Here is a 23232-nt window from a genome sequence, read left to right as displayed (position 1 = left end):
TTCAAAGTCTTGTGCCAGATTAACCCTGTCTCTTACAAACTCCTTCTTCCTCCTTCTCTTCGTATTCCCAATGCCTTCCATGTCTCTCTCCTTAAACCACTCATCATTAACCGCTTCTCTCCCAAACTTGTTTCCCCCACTCCTGTTTCCGGTTCTTCTGACGTCTTCTCCGTGAAGGAGATTCTGGCCACCAAGACGGTCAGAGGAAAAAAAAATTTTTGGGTGGATTGGGAAGGCTGTGGCCCAGAAGAGAGATCCTGGGAACCTGAGGACAACATCCTAGACAAAAGTCTTATCCTCAGGTTCTCAGGCTCCAAGAAGAGGGGGAGACCCAAGGGGGGGGGGTACTGTTACGCCGAGCGCTCCGGGTCCTCGCAACATCCTCGCATTTGCAGCGCCCCGGTCAGACCTTCTGACCGGGTGCGCTGCAATACCTCTCTCAGCCGGGATGCGATTCGCGATGCGGGAGGCGCCCGCTCGCGATGCGCATCCCGGCTCCCGTACCTGACTCGCTCTCCGTCAGTCTTGTCCCGGCGCGTGCGGCCCCGCTCCTTAGGGCGCGCGCGCGCCGGGTCTCTGCTATTTAAAGGGCCACTGCGCCACTGATTGGCGCAGCAGGCTTAATTAGTGTTCTCACCTGTGCACTCCCTATTTATACCTCACTTCCCCTGCACTCCCTCGCCGGATCTTGTTGCCATTGTGCCAGTGAAAGCGTTTCCTTGTGTGTTCCTAGCCTGTGTTCCAGACCTCCTGCCGTTGCCCCTGACTACGATCCTTGCTGCCTGCCCTGACCTTCTGCTACGTCCGACCTTGCTCTTGTCTACTCCCTTGTACCGCGCCTATCTTCAGCAGTCAGAGAGGTTGAGCCGTTGCTGGTGGATACGACCTGGTTGCTACCGCCGCTGCAAGACCATCCCGCTTTGCGGCGGGCTCTGGTGAATACCAGTAGCAACTTAGAACCGGTCCACCAGCACGGTCCACGCCAATCCCTCTCTGGCACAGTGGATCCACCTCCAGCCAGCCGAATCGTGACAGCCAGTTATCAACATCTTATAATGTACAGCAATATTAATGGTGTTGCAACACTTGACAACTTTAGTCCCTTAGGCTTCCCAACTTTTATTATTTTATTTTTGTTGTTGTTGTTCAGTTGCCCTTTTATTATAAAAAATCCTTTTTTTTAAATAGTTCATTACATAGTAAAGCAACAGACATTGAGGGCATTTACACTACGTAATTTACAAAATCTGCTCAGAAATGCTTCGCTGTCAACGGAGATGGCGCATGACCAAGCAGTCCTAGCACCAGTTGATTTAGGCGATGACTGTTCTACACAGAATTTCTGCCTGGAATTTCTCTGGGTGGATATTCTGTTGTGTAAATGAGTCCTAAGAGGTTTTCTGCAGTCAGTAGAATTGTATCACGAATAACCACTATGTTCAGCTGGCCATACCCTATAGATAACTGTCGGATGAATATTTGTTTTGCTGTCTTGCCCAATCTCTCCCATACTCTTGCAAGTTCAACCAATTGTGCACATATTTTCATCCATAAGTGTCTGCAAGATCTCTATGGTAGCAGTCTATTTCTTCAAGAAAATGAAAAGATTGGCAGTTGAACTACAGGTGCCTAATTTTTATCTCCCACCATCTGTCACTGGGAGAGAGTTGGGAGCCCACTATATATGACGGTTGGGGGGGGGGGGGGAGTTTGCTGACATTTATCTAATGTATGGCCAGCTTAAATTGTTTGTTTCATCCGGGGTTCTGAGCACTCAATCACCAATCAAAACTTTTGACATTTCTCTGACATATTAAATGTTATTTTTTTAAATAACAGTAACACTTCTGGGCTCACTCTGTTCACGGCATCACCAGTCATTGGGCTCGAAGTGGAGTTCGCTCCGTGCACCGATTAACTGGTGCCGCACCGGAGATCCTTTGGATAGGGGATAAGATGTTTTCAGTGGAGTACCCCTTTAAGTTTCTTAATACTCCACTAAAGGGGTTATTCATTTTTTCTATGGTTAGGGGTAGTATAAAAGCAAATCATACTCATACAGCTTCTGAGATAAGTCATCCCAGCAGGAACTGCCTGTCAGTGACTGGATGCATTGATGTCCAGACTCAGTCAGTGATTAGCAATGACACTCTGCTTTAATGTAAAGTAGTGAGTGCACAGTCTGTATATATATATATATATATATATATATATATATATATATATAGTGTTTAATGTTGTTTCGCCTCAAAATAACTCAACACACTAGCATTAATATCTAAACCTTGGCGACAAAAATGAGTGCACCCCTTTCTGAAAATGTCCAAACTTGGCCCAAAGTGTCAATATCTTATGTGTCCCCATTATTATCCAGCACTGCCTCAAGCCTCTTGGGCATGGAGTTCACCAGAGCCTTATAGGTTGTCAGTGGAGTCCTCTTCTACTCCTCCATGACGACATCGCGCAGCTGGTGGATGTTAGAGGCCTTGTGCTCCCCCACCTCCCGTTTGAGGATTCCTCACAGATGCTCAATAGGGTTTATGTATGGAGACATGCTTGGCCAGTCCATTACCATTACCCTGATCTTCTTTAGCAAGGCAGTGGTCATCTTGGAGATAACCGCCACAGAGGAACTGGAGTGATTTATGTCTGAGGAGAATTATGACATAGTAGGTATAACAGAGACTTGGTTGGACGTTAGCTGTGACTGCGCGGTCAACATACAGAGTTGTCATCTAGTCAGGAAGGATCGGACAAAACAGAAGGGGGGAGGAGTTTGTCTTTATGTAAAGTCCAGTCTGAAGGCCGCACTGCGGGAGGATATATGATAGGGAAACGATAATGTGGAGTCATTATGGGTAGAAATGTATGAAGATCAAAATAGGGGTTTGCTATAAGCCACCAAACATAATAGAAGAGGCAGAAGATCAATTACTGAGGCAAATAAACCGCAAATCAGAATGAGGTGATAATAATGACTATCCTGATATAAACTGGGAGACTGAGTCCTGTGAATCTCATAAAGGAAACAGATTTCTGACTATATCTAAAGACCATTATCTGTCCCAAAATGGTGCAGGGCCCGACCAGAGGGGGCGCCCTACTAGATTTAATATTAACCAACAGATCTGATAGAGTAACTAATGTGCAAGTAGAAGGACACCTAGGAAATAGTGATCATAATATAATACAATATAACATGTTCTTCAATAAGGCAATCTCTCGAGGGGCCACAAAAACAATGATCTTTAGGAAGGCAAAGTTTGATCAACTCAGAGAAGCCCTTAACAATAAAAAATGGTATAATGTCCTCAAAAACAAGAATGCTGACACTAAATGGGAGACTTTTAAAAATATCTAAATTCTCACTATAAGATGTATGATGTATAAATCTTATGGGAATAAAAGGGTCAGGAATAAAAGAAAACCAATGTGGATGAATAAAAATTTTAAGGGGGCAATAAATGACGAAAATAAAGCATTTACACTACTAAAACAGGACAGCAGTGAAGAAGCATTAAAAAGCTATAGAGAAAAATGTATATATTTAAATATGTAAAAAAAGATAAAAGCCACAAAAATAGAGACAGACTCATTGCCAAAGGCTTCCTGTCATCAGCTGACTAGTGAGTCAGGTCTTGACCGCATTGCAAGCTGGGAAAAATCCGAGACAGCAGTCATTTTTGTATGCTGGTAAAAATAAATAGTGAGGTGAAAATCACAGAAGAATTGTGAGAAAACCGTCACACACAGTTAAAGACACTGTATAATAAACTACACTAACTTTACAGCCCCTGTAGCATAGTCAAATAAAATTAAAAAAAACTGGAATACCCCTTTAAACATATTCTTCTCCACTGTATTCACCATGGAAAATGAAATACCAGGTGAAATACAGCGAGATAAGGTAAACTCCCCAGTACAGGTCACCTGTCTAACCCAGGAAGAAGTACAGTGCCGCCTACAAAAAATCTAAATAGACAAATCACTAGGTCCAGATGGCATTCACCTCCGTGTTCTAAAGGAATTAAGTAATGTAATAGACAGACCCCTATTTTTAATATTCAGGGACTCTATAGTAACAGGGACTGTTCCCCAGGACTGGTGCATGGCAAATGTGGTGCCAATATTTAAAAAGGGATCAAAAGGTGACCCCGGGAATTATAGACCTGTTAGTTTAACCTCCGTTGCATGTAAATTGTTTGAGGGTTTTCTAAGAGATGCTATTTTGGAGTATCTACATAAAAATAAATGTATGACTCCATATCAGCATGGCTTTATGAGGGATCGGTCCTGTCAAACTAACCTGATCAGGTTTTATGAGGAGGTAGCTCCATACTGGACCAGGGGCAATCGCTGGATGTCGTATATCTGGATTTTTCCAAAGCATTTGATACGGTGCCACATAAAAGGTTGGTGCATAAAATGAGAATGCTTGGACTGGGGGGAGAATGTGTGTAAGTGGGTAAGTAACTGGCTCAGTGATAGGAAACAGAGGGTGGTTATTAATGGTACTTATTCTTATTGGGTGACTGTTACTAGTGGGGTACCACAGGGGTCAGTCTTGGGTCCTGTTCTATTGAATATATTCATTAATGACCTTGTAGAGGGGTTGAATTGCAAAGTAGCAATCTTTGCAGATGATACTAAACTCTGTAAAGCAGTAAACACTATAGAGGACAGTGCACTGTTACAAATGGATCTGGATAGGTTGGAGGTTTGGGCTGGGAAGTGGAAGATGAGGTTCAACACTGATAAATATAAGGTAATGCACATGGGGAAGAAAAATCCAGGCTGGTATTATGTATTAAATGGGAGAACACTTGGGACGACTGACTTGGAAAAGGACTTGAGAGTCTTAGTTAACAGTAAATTTAGCTGTAGTGACCAGTGTCGGGCAGCTGCTGCCAAGGCTAATAAAATCATGGGGTGCATCAATAGGGGCATAGATGACCACGACAAGGAAATAATTCTACCACTGTACAAATCACTAGTCAGACCACACATAGAATACTGTGTACAGTACTGGGCACCAGGGTACAAGAAAGATATAGTGGAGCTGGAGAGGGTTCATAGACGGGCAACCAGGGTAATACGGGAATGGGAGGACTACAGTACCCAGAAAGATTATCAGAAATTTAGTTTAGAAAAAAGAAGGCTATGGGGAGACCTAATAACTATGTATAAATATCTCAGGGGACCGTACAGAGGTATCGATCAATTTATACCCAGGACTGTATCTATAACAAGGGGGCATCCTCTACATCTAGAGGAAAGAAGGTTTCTACACCAGCACAGACGGGGATTCTTTACTGTAAGAGCAGTGAGACTGTGGAATTCTCTGCCTGAGGAGGTGGTCATGGTGAACTCTGTAAAAGAATTTAAAAGGGGTCTGGATTAATTTTTGGAGAATAATAACATTACAGGTTATGGATTCTAGATCTATGGTGACAGAACGTTGATCCAGGGATTTATTCTGATGCCATATTTGAAGTCGGGAAGGAATTTTTACCTCTAGTATGAGGGTTTTTTGCCTTCCTCTTGATCAACTAAGTAGGGACTCATTAGGGTTATAGGTTGAACTTGATGGTCTCTGGTCTTTTTTTCCACCTTATGAACTATGTTACTATGTTGGAATACTACCCTGCTGCCCAGACTCCTATAGCCAGAGCCAACTTAATGTAGAGCAACAATGAGAGTTCTTTGCCAGAGTTAGAATGATTACACGAAATTTCAGAAAGCTGCTCCCCATTCACTAATGGCTAATTGGGCCCAATTTGGACATTTCTACTTAGGGGTGTACTCACTTTTGTCGCAAAGGGTTAAGACATTATTTGCAATGTGTTTAGTTATTTTGAGGGGACACAAGATTAAACACTGTTATACAGGCTGTGCACTCACTACTTGTAGCACTGTGTCATTTATTCAGTGTTTTCAAATGAAAAGATAAATACAAAAATAAAATATTTGCAAAAATGTGAGAGGGGTACTCACTTATGTGAGATACTGTATGTAGAAATGTATGGTGCTATAAAATAAATAATGATTCTTTCTCCATATAAGCAAGCCTTTACTTTTTATTTTCCATATAACTATCGTCTGAGCGTTTTAGATGCCCATGAGTCTGGTCCCAAAGAGCATAAATATTACAGCCCAGTTGGAACTAGTCTTAGATACTATTGTTTACATGTTACATGACATGTATTCAGCTTCCAAGATTAATGATGTTGGCACAGTGGCTATGTGGTAGATAATGCTTATTCTGCTAACGCTTTTCCTTTTTTTTTTTTTTTTTTTTTCCATGTCCTGCATTGAAGACAAAGTGATCGCGATGAAACGTCTATAATGCCTCTAATATCTGCTGGATTTACCAGGGTATGTGCAGTGAAAATATTGTTCCGTAGAAGTTACAGTCATTTTGGAAGGTTGAAAAGTTCATTGCTGTTTTGCCGACAGCTTTCAAACCCTGTCTATATAAAGCTGTGATTCACCTTTTGTGAAGCTACACTTGTATATTATACAGTAGCATTATAAGGAATTACCCAATATCGTTTTGTTACCCAAACACTCCCTTTACAATTTGTAGTGTTGTGGTAATAGGGAAACACAGCAATGAAAAAGTCATTTGGGTTTGAGTATGGTCACTTTTTACAGAGGAATACTTTTATAGCAGTCCAAACTTGACTGATTATTCAATTAATAAAGTTGTTTTTTGTTTATATGTTGAAGCATAGGGTACTATTAGAGATTAATGTAAAGGCATTTATGCCTTGTATATACCTATTTTAGTTGACATGGTTTGTATGGGTTTTCTGCCATACCGATTCCTATTTCCTCTCTGATACGGTTCTCCTAGTGCAGCCATGAGTCTTCCGGCTTTGCAGAGGGGGTAGAGTCTTATAACTGAAATTGTTATCAAAGTGACAAAGAACTATCCCCTAATTTACACTTAAAGGGGTACTCTGCTGCTCAGCGTTTGGAAAAAACTGTTCCAATCACTGAAGCCGGTGCTGGGAGCTCGTGATGTCATAGCCACGCCCCCTCATGCTGTCATGCCCCGCCCCCTCAATGCAAGTCTATGGGAGGGGGCAATAAAGGAGTTAATCTAAACTGGGGAATTTTAAACAACTAAATGGCTTTATAGGCCAACTATCTTTATCTATGATCAGTAATATTGTCTAAATTAATGCCAAAATGTCACAATTTCTGCCAGGGTATGAAAACTGTAAAATTATAATAAAAAAAATTCACAAGGAGAGGTTCTTAAAATATATGCACCTTCATAACAATAAAAATTGATCATGCCAAAGGACTTCTGTTGTAATTTGGCAATGTTTACTCCACTTGTACTCTGGAATACAATGTAGCACCTATTTGTGTCAGAAAAGTGACAATTGAGGCTTGAAAATATGGTAAAGAATATGCATAAACACAGGCTATGGGTGGGTTCACACCACGTTTTTGCAATACAGTTCCCGTATACGGTTTGAGCGTCAAAACCGTATGGAACCGTATTGCAAACCGTACTCATTGACTTTGTATTGCAAACCGTATGTTAACCGCATCATGCGGTTGCATACGTTTTGTATCCGTTATGGTTAAAAGCGTTTAATTTCCCGTACTTCACACCGTAGTCTACTACGGTTTGAAGTCCGTTTGAAAAAACGTATTTAAACCATATCCGGTTTTTATATAATGGTGGTCTATGAGAACCATATTCAATCGTATACACTTACGGTTACATCCAGTTTTCACAATATGGTTTACGAATCTGCAGATGCGCAGTTGGCTCCGAAAGTTCCACCAGGTTCTATAATCTTCTATCTGGGAGTGTTTTTAGTGTAAAACCGTATGCAACCGTATACAACCATATATACGTTTTTTATTAGAATACGGTTTTTAACCGGAATCCGGCATATACGGTTGCATACGGTTTAGTATGGTTTTTAGCGATACGTTTCCTTCAAAAAAATGTGACACGGGAACCCACCCTATGCCCCTTTTTTGGAGATTGGAAAGTATGGTGCAACAAAGCAAAATTTGAGTATAATCTATTTTAAAATGTTGTGTAAACAGCATGCACCAATTTTTCAGATCCTGTTACTGCGCATGTCTGATAATAAATAATAGATATGTCAAGTGTATGGAAACATAGAGCTTTAAAGGGGTACTCCGCCCCTAGACATCTTATCCCCTATCCAAAGGATAGGGGATAAGATGTCTGATCACTGGAGGTCCCCCTGCTGGAGACCCCCGCAATCTCTACTGCAGCACCCACGGCTTTGACCCTTATGACCCCATGGGAGGGGGCGTGGTGGCCGCCATGCCCCCTTCCATAGACTTGAGGGGGTGGGGCATGATGTCACGAGGGGGCTGAGCCGTGCCGTCACGATACTCCGACCCCTGTATTGTGGGTCATTAGACACGGAGCGCTCTTCACTCCGTGCAGCTGGTGACAAGTGGGTGCTGCAGTAGAGATTGCGGGGGTCCCCAGCGGTGGGACCCCCAAGATCAGACATCTTATTCCCTATCCTTTAGATAGGGGATAAGATGTCTTCAGGTGGAGTACCCCTTTAAATTTCCATGAGTTTCCCATTGACGTAAAAAAAAAGATATACATTGGGTATATGATTTTCATGGAAGACAGAAAAGTGCGGTATTCTATGCTATTCCCTCCCTCCCCTAGAAAGTATAATGATAGAATAGCAACTGGGTTTTGGTGCCTCATCCTTATAGGTGTTAGGGTAGGCTCACACATAGCACATCTGCAGCGGGTCTGAGCTGAACTTCCATTTGCGGATTTTCCACTGATATTCAGCAAGCGGAATTTCCGCAGCGGAAAATTCACACATGGAATTTATTGACTTCAGTGGGTAGCAGCATAATCCGCTTACCGCATTTTCCACTTGCGGAATTCCGCAGCAGAAAACCTACAAGCGTACCATTAGCTGCAGGAAACCTGCTATGAATGTGCTATGTGTGACCCTACCCTAAGGGTATGTTCACACTATGAAATTTCGGTGCGTGGAATTGCGCCTGGGAATTCTGCTGTATGAACCATAACATTGGTGTGAATAGGCCTTCCGCTGACCCATTCACACTGCAGAATTGATCTGCCAGAAGAATTAACATGTTCATCATGTTCTGCGAAATTAGGTCCGGACTGTATTGCCATCAGTGGTGACGACGCAGATCCGTGTTGTCCTAGCACTGAAGGATTTTGACAGTGGCCGCTGCAAGCAGAATTCATGATCGAAACTTGACGCAGAGATTCGGTAGTGTGAACATACCCTTTCTAACAGACAGGTACACAGTTGTGTTAGGGATGTGTACATTATGCATGGTATTGCATTATAGTAATAGTCAATGCTACCCACTTCTTGATCCAGATTGTTTGAGCTTTAAGGGGTACTCCGGTGGAAGACTTTTTTATTTAAATCAGCTGGTGCCAGAAAGTAAACAGATTTGTAAATTACTTCTATTAAAAATTCTTAATCCTTCCTGTACTTATTAGCGGCTGTATACTACAGAGGAAATTATTTTCTTTTGGGATTTCTTTTCTGTCACCTCTGTCCATTTTAGGAACTGTCAAGAGCAGCATATGTTTGCGATGGGGATTTTCTCCTGCTCTGAACAGTTCCTGATATGGGCAGAGGTGTCAGCAGAGAGCACTGTGGTCGTGACAGAAAAGAAATCCAAAAAGGAAAGAATTTCCTTTGCAGTATACAGCAGCTGATAAGTACTGGAAGGATTAAGATTTTTTAATAGATACAATTTACAAATCTGTTTAACTTTCTGGCATCAGTTGATAAAAAAATAAATAAAAAATAAGTTTTCCACCGGAGTACCCCTTTAGTAACATGGATAGCATGTGCAGTTCCAAGTGTCCTTTTTAAATGATGATGATTTCTCTAATCTAATATGTAGAAATGTTCAAGAAAAAAAAAATCTGACCATTGGTCCTCCCACTGATCACTGTGTTGTGGGATATGGATACCTTTCCATGTCCTGACTGTTGGCTTCATCCATAGGGTATAGTTGACATATCCATTGTACTACAGGTTTCATTTGTTCCTGCTTTTGTAGAGGAGGTAAAACAAATGTGTTTACACAGTCCCAGGTTTTATGTGTTAAATTTCACAGGGCCTGCAACATCTATAGTGTGAACATATTGAGTTCACTTGTGAAATCTGAAAGTGGCGTGAAAGTTGTAGAGACCATTTTTCCTGGAACTCTCACATGAGAGGTATTTTCTGTGGACCTGCCTTAAACTAGATTTGCCTTTTGATCTACCAAAATTGAAGAATTAAAATGCTGCCCTATGCTGGCTCTATACTCTGCATTACTGGCTCCATACTTTGTACTTTTCTGTACTCTGTATTCTTTTTTTAATTACTAATGAAGCTCTGAAAAAAGGTAAAAGGGGTATTCCCAATATCAAAAGTTATTCCTTCTCCACACCAATGGGGATAACAAGCAGATGGGTGGAGTCTGACCACTGGGACTCCCACTAATCCTAAGAGGAAAATTGTCTGTGTTCCATTAATTCTCTATGGGGCTTCTGAACATTGCCAAGCTCAGCAGGCGTCACCCCACCAATCAGCTTGTAAACCACTCTCCTCCACTCTGCGGAATGGGGATAACTTTTTATATTGGGAAAAACAACCCTTTAATTGGAGAGAGCTGCACGTGTGTGGCCACATCTTCATTAATATTTTGCCTGAATGCGGCAGCTAGCATCCACCTAAGGATGGGTCAGCGGATATCTGTTCTCCATATACAGGAGGTGCAGCAGTGGCGTTACTAGGGTTGGTGTCACCCGATGCGGTAGAAAATGGTGTGCCCCCCCCCCTCAATAAGTTGTTAGCCTGCTGTGACAGACACCACTGGTGTAGCGCATTGTGAGAAATTCCAGTATAATAATCAGATATACCAGTTGCCACAGAATGGGAAAGTGTTAAAGAAGTTTTCACCATTTAAATATACAGCTCCCAGAATTAGTACTGGGGGGGGGGGGGGGGGTGTTGCTGGAGGATGATGAGGGTGCTACTGGCCATCCCCCCTGGCAGTATCACCCCCATCATCCATCGGCAGGATCATCCTCCTGGCAGGAGCACCCCCATCATCCACCATCAGGATCTGCTGATGGAGGTGCTGCTGCTAGGGGGGGTTTGCTGGTGGATGATGAGGGTGCTACTGCCGGGGGGAGCATTAGGTAGGCAGCAGTTCCCCCAATTAAGGTAGGTAGCAGTTCCCCCACATTAGGTAGGTAGCAGTTCCCCCACATTAGGTAGCATAGATTCCCCACATTTGGTACCAGTTACCCCACATTAGGTAGTAATTTCCCCACATTAGGTAGCACAGATTCCACACATTAGGTAGCACAGATTCCACACATTAGGTAGCAGTTTTCCCACATTATGTAGCAGCTTTCGCACATTAGGTAGCAGTTTTCCAACATTAGGTAGCAGTTTCCCCACATTAGGTAGCATAGATTCCCCACATTTGGTAGTAGTTTCCCCCCATCAGGCCGCAGGTTCCCTTGCATGTTCCCCACAATAGGTCAAAGTCTCCTCCCCCCCCCCCCCCACAGAAAAAACACACACACACAACACAGAGACACACAAACACAGATAGAGAGAGACACTCACACACAGTCAGAGAGACACACACTCACAGACAGAGAGACACACACACACACAGAGTCACACACACAGAGAGTCGCACACAGACAGAGAGCCACACACAGACAGAGATAGCAACAGACAGACACACACACAAAGACACACAGACAGAGAGTCACACACACACACAGACAGTCACACACACACACACAGAGTCACACACACAGTCACACACACAGTCACACAAAGACAGAGAGTCACACACACACACAGTCACACACACAGAGTCACACACACAGAGAGTCACACACAGTCACACACACACAGAGAGTCACACACACACAGAGAGTCACACACAGAGTAACACACAGAGTCACACACACACAGTCACACACAGTCACACAGACAGTCACACACATACACAGTCACACACAGTCTCACACACACACAGTCACACACACACACAGAGTCACACACAGTCACACACACACAGAGTCACACACACACACAGACACACAAACAGAGATAGAGTGAGACAGACACACACTCACTCACCCATGCAGCGCTCCTTCTCTCCGGGCGCTCTGCGAGTGACGTCACGTCCTCCTGCGCGGCCCTGCGGAGGTACGTCGGGCCGGCGCAACAGAAGATGTGGGGCGTAGGCAGATTCGCTGTGCAGGGGGGGGGGATAGTGCTACTAGACAGCGCAAGTGAGACAGCGCAAGTGAGGACCGGGGGGGGGGATGGGTTGTGCTAGTACAGAGATAGCGCAAGTGAGGACCGGGGGCGTACCTGGTGTTACCCCATCGGGATGGTGTCACCTGGTGTGGGCCGCACCCCGGTCGCAACGCCACTGAGGTGCAGGTACCAGAGTTGGATATGCCATATATGTCTATGACGGGAATACCCCTTTTATTAAATGATAAAAATTGATTACAGATGATCATTTTGTCACAGAAGGACAGTAGATATCTACTCTAAAACGTTTTAAATGCACTCCCCAAACCTCTCAAGTTTGTAGAACAAGAAGGATGGTTCTATGCACCACAACCACGGTGCTCCAATAAGGCTAGGCTGTGAACATTTTGTAGTGCTACTAGCTCATTTAAAGGGAACCTGTCACATTGAATATGTAGTCTGATCTAAGTAGAATGATATATAGTAATGTGCAAAAGAATTTAGTAGTGCTAATTTTGCGAATCTACTGCATTTTTGGATCCTAACATGCAGCATGCATCTGAAGATACCTAGGGCCAGATTTTCTTATATAGTCAGTAGGCATGTACACATGTGCAGCCCTAGAAAGAGAATGGCTGATATAGTATTCAACACAATGGGCCTCATTTACTAAGCTGAAACCGACCGGTTTTTGTCTGGTTATTTTGGCGCAGAGTGTCTGCGACATGTCTGCGCCAGTGTGCAACAGTGTGCGTCTGGAAAATCCGACAAACCCGACATTGTGAAAAGCCAGAAAAGGCTTGGTCTGTCACAAAGGGGGCATGGTTGGTCCAAAAGGGGGCGTGGTTTCACAATCCGACCGATTTACTATTGAATTCACAGAAAATTCTGTGGATAAATGGCTGGAAATTTCCACCTAGAAAAAGCTGGTAAGAAAATGTTCCCGACTTTTCCCAATAGTAAATAGAGAGGAATCCTGCAAGTCAGAAACAACTCTTCCCACTCTTAGTAAATGAGGCCCCGTATATCTACATAATGGTTTTCCATGTTTAAAAGTTATACTTGACTAAGATTTTATTTTTTATTTTTTTTAGATTTATGTGAAACAGATTCAGAATATGATGGTGTATATGAGCCTTTAGTTAAACACGGCTATTGCTATCCTCCTGTAGTAGGATGTAACTGTGAACGACCAATCCGTATCCAAAGTTTTGTATGACTAAAAAGTTTCCTGGCCGAAGCATTTTGTGTAATGTCAGTAGAGGTGCAGGATGTTGCCAATAGTCTGGGACTGTCCCTCTCAATCTTGGACACTTGGGGCTGTTAGTTTTGGAATGCATCCCTTTTAGCTATGGAAGTGTTCTGACATTAATAAACAGAATTAAAGAAACATAACATTTCCTATTGCACTCATTTCCTGATATAATAAGCTGTTCAGGTTTACACTGAAATGTTTTGGAAATGAAAGTTTACCACAACACTACAGGTTATTGTTATGAGTGGAATGTTTGCTTTGTACTTTAGGCCATACTGTAGGGGAGGTTACCTTGGAGTTTAGCTTTCATAAGAACTTGGCATAAATAAATATGGAATCAGAAAGGTAAAAAAAAAACGTATTATGCCTATTGCAGAGGTTGTACAGATCTGTAGAGTGGTCATGTGTAGGGCCTAATATTATGGGTTATCAGGTGCTTGACCTATGATCATCAACCTCTTGTCTACATAATTTGTTCTGAACCTTGCTTTTATGTTTTGCCCTCCTGCTACTGTTCTTATTACTCATAAAGTTACTTAGTGTCTCACAGAAACACCACTTATACATCAGTTATCTGCTATTCACATGATCTCTTAGGCCAGGTTCACATCACGACTTGTGTCTCTGACCAGCACTAATAAAGTCATGACATTGACCTTTGTATTGTTCTTTGCCCTACAGAGATATGTGGAGAACCCTAATGTCATGGCCTGTTACAATGAGCTTATTCAGTTAGAGTATGGAGAAGTGCGTGCACAATTTAAATTAAGGTAAGAATATTAATATCTAGATTTTAAGAAATGTTCTAAGCAATTGATTTGAATATGTTTCACCATTCAAAATAAAGAAATTAGTCAAAAGAATGGTCGTGTACATTCATAAGTCAGAATCCGCTCTGCAGACATTGCTATCTATGAGGACTGCAGTGTCCGCATGGTCCTAGTGCCGAATGAATTAGTACACGCAGACCACACTTGAAATCTCTGGACATATTGGCCCAGATTTATCAAACTGTGTGAGGGAAAAAGTGGAGTGATTTTCCCACAGCAACCAATCACAGCTCAGCTTTCACTTTACCTCAGCTAGTTACCTGAGCTGTGATTGGTTGATGTGGGAAAATCACAAATTTTTTTCTCTCACACAGCTTGATAAATCTGGGCCATTGTTTCTGTCCAGAAATGCGAAAAGCACAAGGCTAGGATCATACCGCAGAATTTCTGAGTGGAATTCTGTGGGAGTATTCCGCTGTGATATTCTGCTGCAGCAGAATCCCATTCTGCTCAGAAATGCATTGCCGTCTTTGAAGACGGTGCATTTCCGAGTGGTTTTTGTGCTGTCGAATCAAATACGTGTGCGGAATGTCCAGCTGTATTTTCCGGCAGACATTCCGCACATTACTATGATGCTGCAATAGGCTAGAACCATTTCCTAAGCATGTCTGTCTGTCATCCACAAGAGGGCTCACATGTAGCATTGCTCAGCATTAACATCAAGAAATTAAGCGTATGTGAATCAAAATCAATTTTATTAACTTATAATCATTTAGACAAAATATGATGAAAACAGATTAAAATGACATGAAAAATCCAAGAAAACTGCTCAGAGGGCACAGAGCATGAAAGTGGAGGCTCCTACACTAACCATCGGCCAAACCTAAATAGTAAGGTGCATACATAAATAAGAATAGCAAGCCAGCTAGGGGTACTCCGCCCCTAGACAAATCATCCCCGCCGCTGGGGACCCCCGCAATCTCCATGCTGCATCCAGCGTTCGTTTAGAGTGTCACGCGCAGCGCCGGAGGCTCGTGACTTCACGGCCATGCCCACTCCCATATACATGCATTGAGGGGGCGTGGCCATGGCGTCACGAGCGGGGCCCGTAGTGGTACTGGCGTCCAGAGCCCCCACACCTGGCATTTAAATTGTTTTTTATCATGTTTTGTCTAAATTTGTCACATATGCTAATAAAATAGATTTTGATTCACATATGCCTAACTTCTTGGTGTTTATGTACTATGGCGTTGGATCTACTGTTATTCATTCATTTTTTTTCTAGGAACAGCTCAGCATTAGCTGTAGAATTCCTGGATTTCCCAGGACACTTCATCTTCTTATTTTATTGCCTTAATTTATCTTCATGGTCTGCACAGACTGATGGGATAAATTAATTTATTTTACATTATCTAATGTTACATTAATTCATTGTGATATTTGTCCTTGATACAGTTGGCATTTAGACTGTGTTGCTTTGTGTGGCTGTAGAGTAAGCACAATACCTTATCACAATCCCATTAAGATCAGTGAAATTCTTGAAGAAAGGTAAAGTGTAACGAAGTCATCTGAAAGCAATAAACACAGCTGACTCTTGGGTGGATATAGACAGGATTCGGGTAATTCTGGGCTAGTTGGAAATGTTGGCAGACATTGTTTATTTAGTAAATAGATATTACAGTGTCCTTTAAGTGTTCAATATGGCTTTTCTAACCCTCTCATTAAAACAGATGACAATCTTCAGTTGTAACTCTGTTAAGCTCTCTTTACACACTTTTTATATGCACTGGAATACATCCTGGTACATACAATGACCATATGTATAGGGTCCCAATGACCCAGCTCTTTTGTCATTTGCCTGACTGACATGCATCAAAATGCAATAATAAAGTGTTATCAGAGTCTTAGATTGTTAGGAAATACTTGTGATTTGTTACACAAATTCAGTGTTCTATTATGTAATATACATTATATTTTAACCCATTTTCGGCTGAATCTGACCTTGTTTGTTTTTGTAATGGATTGAAGATTAGAGTTTGCAGGGTAAAACCTCATCTGTCTGACCTTACTAGCATCCATTGTTACCATTTATAGCACTTTTATATTCAAAAACATTTTATTATTTTGTACATCTTGGCAAAACTTTAACCTTTTTAAGACAATCTTGAGAGAAGGAGGAGTTACAGCACCTTTCTATATACAACTCAGGTATTGCTTCCCAGTAAACCAGTGCTACAACCTGTAATAGTCACATAGGGTAGCGTCTTCAATAGAAAGAAAAGCACGGAGCACTGACAGGTATGGTGCATCAGGTTTCTTTATTTATGTCCATCAGGGATCCATGTGGAGGGGGAGAATGGACTCTGGACAGACCTTCGGGCAACGGACCGTGTCACGCGTTTGTGCTTCTTCAGGCCCTCGGTCCGTTGCCCGAAGGTCTGTCCAGAGTCCGCTCTCCCCCTCCACATGGATCCCTGATGGACATGAATAAAGAAACCTGATGCAGCATACCGGTCAGTGCTCCATGCTTTTCTTTCTATTGAAGACATTAACCTATTTAATATACATCATAAGAAAATTTTATTTTTATAGAAATCAGGGCTTATAAAATTATGACTTTGTCCAAGCTAAAGCACAGGCATGGACAAAGTCATCCAGTAAGTGAGGGTGGGCTATCACTCCTCTGTCAGATAGGGCAGGAGAGAGCAAAGAGGAGTCCTATCAGACAGGAAAGAGCGTAGAGGAGTACTATCAGACAGGAGAGAGCACAGAGGAGTACTATCAGACAGGAGAGAGCACATAGGAGTACTATCAGACAGGAGAGAGCAGTGAGGAGTGCTATCAGACAGGAGAGAGCACAGAGGAGTGCTATCAGACAGGATAGAGCACAGAGGAGTCCTATCAGACAGGAGAGAGCACAAAGGAGTCCTATCAGACGGGAGAGAGCACAGAGGAGTGCTATCAGACAGGAGAGAGCACAGAGGAGTGCTATCAGACAGGAGAGAGCACAGAGGAGTGCTATCAGACAGGAGAGAGCACAGAGGAGTGCTATCAGACAGGAGAGAGCACAGAGGAGTACTATCGGACACGAGAGAGGACAGAGGAGTGCTATCAGACACGAGAGAGCACAGAGGAGTGCTATCGGACAGAAGAGAGCACAGTGGAGTCCTATCAGACAGGAGAGAGCACAGAGGAGTGCTAGCCCATCCTCACTTACTGGACTTTGTCCATGCATGTGTTTTAGCTTGGACAGAGCAATTATTTTATAAGCCATGATTTCTATAAAAAAAGGAAATAACATTTTCTTATGAAGTATATTAGAAAGGTTAGGGTAGGGTCCCACGTAACGGATCCGCAGCGTATTTTTCGCTGCAGATCCGCCAGTGACCCGACCCATTTTGTGCCTCCAGCGGTTCCCTCCACCTTTGTTCCCCCACCTCGCTCCGCCCCTGGCCTGCTTGCAGTGGCAATCCGCCGCTACGAGCAGCCACACAGGGGGCCTGCGAGTCGGCGAGTGCACTCTGACATCGTAGTGCAGTGTACTTAGACATCGTGGCTGCTCCATGATGTCTGTGTTAAAGCCAATCCCAAATGCGGTTGTGCATATATGCTGGGGGAGCAGATCCTGTCCTTGTAGTCTGTTGCTAAGGGTGATCCCCAGCATAAAAATGCATACAATGGGGATGCCTGCAGCAGACTACAAGTGCCACAATAGGATCCTACACTAAGGGTGTGGATGTGTAACAATTAGAATAATACAATACAGGAATTTAGGTGCTCTACTGTGGTAGATGTAACAATGACATTGGCTATCTCTCAACACTGATGTTAAAATTGAGACATTAGCCAGTATATCCTTATATGAAGGACATACCTGAGCACCTCCTGCCATTTGAGACCACGTCTTTGTTGTTTTTTTTAAATCTTATACTTGGAGGTGTATAAACTCCACATTTAATGCGCCTTGATTACTATAAGGCAACATTAAGGTCCACCTGTGATGCCGACAACATATCAGCCAACTTGGGTGGGGCTTAAAGTTTGCCTCCCTCCTCCCATTGTATGTGTGCTCAGCCACACTGGAGGTAACCTGGGAGGACGCTGTGAGTCGGGCCTAATGCTGCTGTAATTGCCCACTGGCCCCTGGTTTTGCTTATCACGCACAGGTAGGTTAGTGTTAGGTCCCGTGCCACTTGAGAAACCTTGGCGTTGGTGTGCGGGCTCAGGTATATCCTTCATATAAGGATATACTGGCTAAGGTCTCAATTTTAACATCAGTGTTGAGGGTTAGCCAATGTCATTGTTCACATCTACCACAGTAGTGCATGGGTCAGGTCCCTGGTGGATCTGCAGCGTAAAAATGCTGCGGATCCGTTACGTGTGACCCTACCCTTAATGTTTTTCCAAGATGTACAACGTATAAAAAGTTTTGTATCTGACAGTGCCTTTTTAAAGGTAACCTGTCACCAGCAGTTTCAATGTAAAACTGCTGGCAATTGGGTGTAGAACATTTAAAATACATTACAAACCTTCCAGTTAAAGTGTTCTCAGACTAACATTCTCCTGTCTCTTCATCTCGCTACCTGCAGTATGTAAATGACCTGCCCAGAGTCATCAGGGTGGTGTCTAGGCACCCCCAAGTCATGGAGGCTGAGCTGTGTATCTGCATAGCACATCTTTGACCACGCCTCCTGCTCTGTCATTGACACCCAAGCACCACTGAAACATAGGCAGGAGTCCGACAATCCCAGTGCAGGAGGCTGGAGAGATTAAAGAGTGATAGGGGAATGGTTAGTCTAAGAACACTACGGCTGATATGTTTTTAATGCATTTTTAAAGTCCTACACCTATTTGCCAGCAATTTCAGATCATTGTGTAAGTTTTTGGCCATGTATGGTTTTGTGTGTTTTTTTTACTGTAGCTGCAGTCTACTACAGTTTTGTGTCCTGTTTAAAAACCGTATACGAACCGTATACGTTTTATTAACATTAACAATTTTGGTATAAGTTTTTTACAAAACTGTATGCAAATGTGTGCTCTGAAATAAAAGTGCATATGGTTTGAATTTAGAGGTCCGGTTGCATCGGTTTTTGTTATAAAAAAAACTTGTACTTTTTTGGTTAACACTTTAGTGCAATAAAGTTCCAATAGTTTTATTGAAATTCCAAAGAAAGTAGGTGTCGGTGCAAAATAAAAAACTTATTCAAAACAGTGGAAAAATCGTGATAGTGAAAGACAACTTCTCCCCTATTCACGGGGGGGGGGGGGGGATAAGTGCCTGATCACGGTGAAAGGTTGGGGTAGGGGGGCTCCAACCGCTGGGAATCCTCGCAATCTCCTGAATGCTGACTGGGACCCCTGTTCTCGGAGAGGAGTTTGTGCCTTCCGATCAGAGAGCTGGGGTCCCATTCAGGAGATTGCAGTGGTTGGACCCCTTGGCAATTAGGCACTTATCCCCTATCCTGTCAATGGTAGATAAGTTATCTTTCACTGATTAACCTCTTTTTAATCTGATGTACCTATAGGTAGGCTTTATAGAGCTTCAGTCCTGAAGATGAAATACTGAGATCTCATTCCTTGGGCTCTAATTGTTGTTGATCTGTGTTTTTGCTCCTGGCATCTGTAAAACCATGAAACTCTCTTATTTTGCAGCCTACAACTAGAGAAAAGAGGAATAAGGATATCACACTGTGGATCATTCTGTGTACCTTGGCCAGTGCATATGTCTGGAAATATGGTTTTGATATAGGAGATGAATAGCAGTTCAGATACTGCTGCGGCTCACAGGCATAAGCAGCAGCTCACTAGCATGCCATCTTTTGCAGCAAATGCTTTGTATTTTCCTACCTAATAAAGTCAATCGGTAGCAAAATACACAGCTGATTTTGCTACACATTCACTTTAATGGGTAAGAAAAAACGCAGCAGCAAATTATAGCACGTGTGACCTTACCCTTAAAGGGAATCTGTAGACACCTGTAGTTAGCTCATACACATACTGTCTCTCCGACTCTTAAACTGTATACTAAAAGTGTTGTTTTGTATTTTAATTAAGAGGCATCAGAGAAAAGAAGGTTGCGCTTAGTTTTAACTTAGTGTGACCTAAAGTACAAGTTACAGAGCTGACAGATTACTTTTAACTCTTTGCTCCTAGCATACTACTACTGCTATATTTATGTTTTAGAACTGAAGTTGATGAATGATTTATGGTTGTTTTGAAATATCAGAATTGTTCAAAATGTAACTTAATGAAACACATCTTGTTTTAATTTGTGACAAAATAAAAATAACTTTTTATTTTATTTTAGGGCTTGTAATTCACTATTTACTACATTAGAAAAGAGTCAAGAAGCCATTGAAATCACCAACGAGGATCACAAAATACAGGTAAAGTTAACTATAGAGTCTGGGCTGTAACATTTTAATTGACACAATGAACATAATGAGCAGATATATACATTTGTGTGTTTAACAATGTAAGGGCTTTCTTGCATCATCTAGTGAACAATCGTTTACAGACTACAGACACATCTATATACATTTTGCCTGGAAAGGTAAGGTACCCATACACAATTTGTAGCTGTCAGACAAATGTTTCTTTGGTTAACATTTCTCTCTCCTAATCCCTCCATATACATGAACGTTCACCAAGCGTTTAAGTTTTTTCAATGGAAAGGGGAGGGGGGAGGGGATGAAGCTGCTGCCAGACACCTCAGGTGGTGGCTTATATCTCTTAACAAATAGATTGGGCTGTTGAAATTCAACATACCCCGCCACTATACATTTTAGACAGCTTGCTGATCCCTCTGAAATTAGGGGTGTTTGCCGTATTCTTCCTAATGTGTATGGGGGCCTTTACAACCCCTTAAGGACCAAGCCCATTTTAACCTTAAAGCGCAACTGTCATGGATATTATACCCCCCAGACTAATACCATGATAGTATAGATGATGACACTTGTAATGCAGGTGTACTTTTGGCTGCTCTTTATCAGCAGGAAAATAGTTTGCGGTCAGCAACAGTCGGATAGGCGTGGCTGGGGATCGTAATGCCCCACCTCTGCCATGCCTATCCCCTGTAAGTGAGTGCTGGGACCACTGTGTGATTGACACACAGGTCCCCACCCCCGATGTCCATGATGTGCGGTCCGGCGTGACTCCACTGAGCCTATACATTTTATGTGCACCTTTATGATATATAGTGCTCGTACTCCTCTTCTTTCTTCTCCTGGTGCTGGAGACGCGCTGCTTCTGCTTTCACTAGAGGAAGAGAGCTTGCGCCCTGCCTCTAGCACTGCATAGGCGCACTGAGCCGGTGGCAGAGAACAGGAGTGAGCGCTTTCTCTCTGCCTCTAGTGAAAGCAGAAGCAGCGCGTCTCCGGCAACAAGAGAAGAAAGAAGAGGAGTATGGGCACTGTATATATAAAGGTGCACTTAATATGTATAGGCACAGTGGAGTCACACCGGACCGCACATCATGGACATCGGGGGTGGGGACCTGTGTGTCAATCACACAGTGGTCCCATCACTCACTTACAGGGGATAGGAGTGGTGGAGGTGGGGCATTACGATCCCCAGCCACGCCTATCCGACATTAGCTGACCGCAAGATAAAACTATTTTCCTGCTGATAAAGTGTGATAAAGAGCAGCCAAAAGTACACCTGCATTACAAGTGTCATCATCTATACTATCATGGTATTAGTCTGGGGGGTACAATATCCATGACAGTTGCGCTTTTAGGACCAGGCCAATTTTATTTTTGTTTTTTCCTCTCCCCCTTCTAAAATCCATAACTCTTTTATATTTCCATCTACAGACCCATATAAGGGCTTGTTTTTTGCGTGACCAATTGTACTTTGTAACCTCTCATTTTACCATAAAATGTACGGCGAACCCCCCAAAAAATTTTTTAGGTAGGAAATTTAAATGAAAACCACAATTTTGCACATTTTGGAGGGTTTCATTTTCACACTGTACACTTTACGGTAAAAATGACATGTTCTTTATTCTGTTTGTCAATACGATTAAAATGATACCCATGGCTAGATACTTTTATATTTTTGTACCGCTTAAAAAAATCTAAAACTTTTTGTACAAAATCAGTAATCTAAAATTGCCCTATTTTGACCACCTATAACTTTTTCATTTTTCTGTATATAGGGCGCTATGAGGGCTCATTTTTTGCGCCATCATCTGTACTTTTTATTGATACCACATTTGCATATATAAAACTTTTAGATAATTTTTTTAAATGTTTATGGGAATAAAATGTGACAATAAAGCAGCATTTTTGGGCTTTTTTTTTTTTTTTTTTTTACATTTACGTCGTTCACCGTACGGGATCATTAACATTATATTTTGATATTTCGGACATTTACGCACACGGCGATACCAAATATGTTTATTAAAAAATATATTTTACGCTTTTTGGGGATAAAATGGGAAAAACTGACAGTTTTTATTTGGGGAGGGGATTTTTCACTTTTTTCTTTACTTTTTATTTTTATTTTTAAATTTTTCAACTTTTATTTTTTTACACTTTTAATGTCCTCATAGGGGACTATCTATAGCAATCATTTGATTGCTAATACTGTTCAGTGCTATGCATAGAGCATAGCACTAATCAGTATTATCGGTCATCTTCTGCTCTGGTCTGCTCGATCTCAGACCAGAGCAGGAGATGCCGGGAGACGGACGGAGGCAGGTTAGGGGACCTCCTTCTGCCATTACAGATCATCGGATCGCCGCGGCAGCGCTGCGGGCTATCCGATCATCTATTTTAACATGCACATTGCCGCAGTATGACACGAGCACCGCTCCGATGCTCGTGGTCATACACAGGACATAAATGTACGTCCTGGTGCGCGAAATACCGCCAAACCAGGACGTACATTTACGTCCGTGGTT

The 23232-nt window shown here is 42.5% G+C and overlaps 1 protein-coding gene across 3 annotated transcripts in view; it reads left to right on the top strand.

Moving 5' to 3' along the window:
• The window catches only part of PDE8A (phosphodiesterase 8A), a 347339-nt gene that overhangs the window by 266018 nt on the left and 58089 nt on the right, over positions 1–23232 (top strand). For all 3 annotated transcript variants that reach the window (XM_056572185.1, XM_056572182.1, XM_056572184.1), the window contains exons 5-7: positions 6318–6375; positions 14239–14327; positions 20635–20713. In XM_056572185.1, the coding sequence (XP_056428160.1) occupies positions 6318–6375; positions 14239–14327; positions 20635–20713 (226 nt within the window). The remainder of the gene's footprint in view (positions 1–6317; positions 6376–14238; positions 14328–20634; positions 20714–23232) is intronic.

This window comes from Hyla sarda, chromosome 4 (genome assembly GCF_029499605.1).
Source record: "Hyla sarda isolate aHylSar1 chromosome 4, aHylSar1.hap1, whole genome shotgun sequence".
Lineage (NCBI taxonomy): Eukaryota > Metazoa > Chordata > Amphibia > Anura > Hylidae > Hyla > Hyla sarda.
The sequence above is the reverse complement of the archived record's forward strand: the minus strand, read 5'-3'. Positions and strand labels throughout refer to the sequence as shown.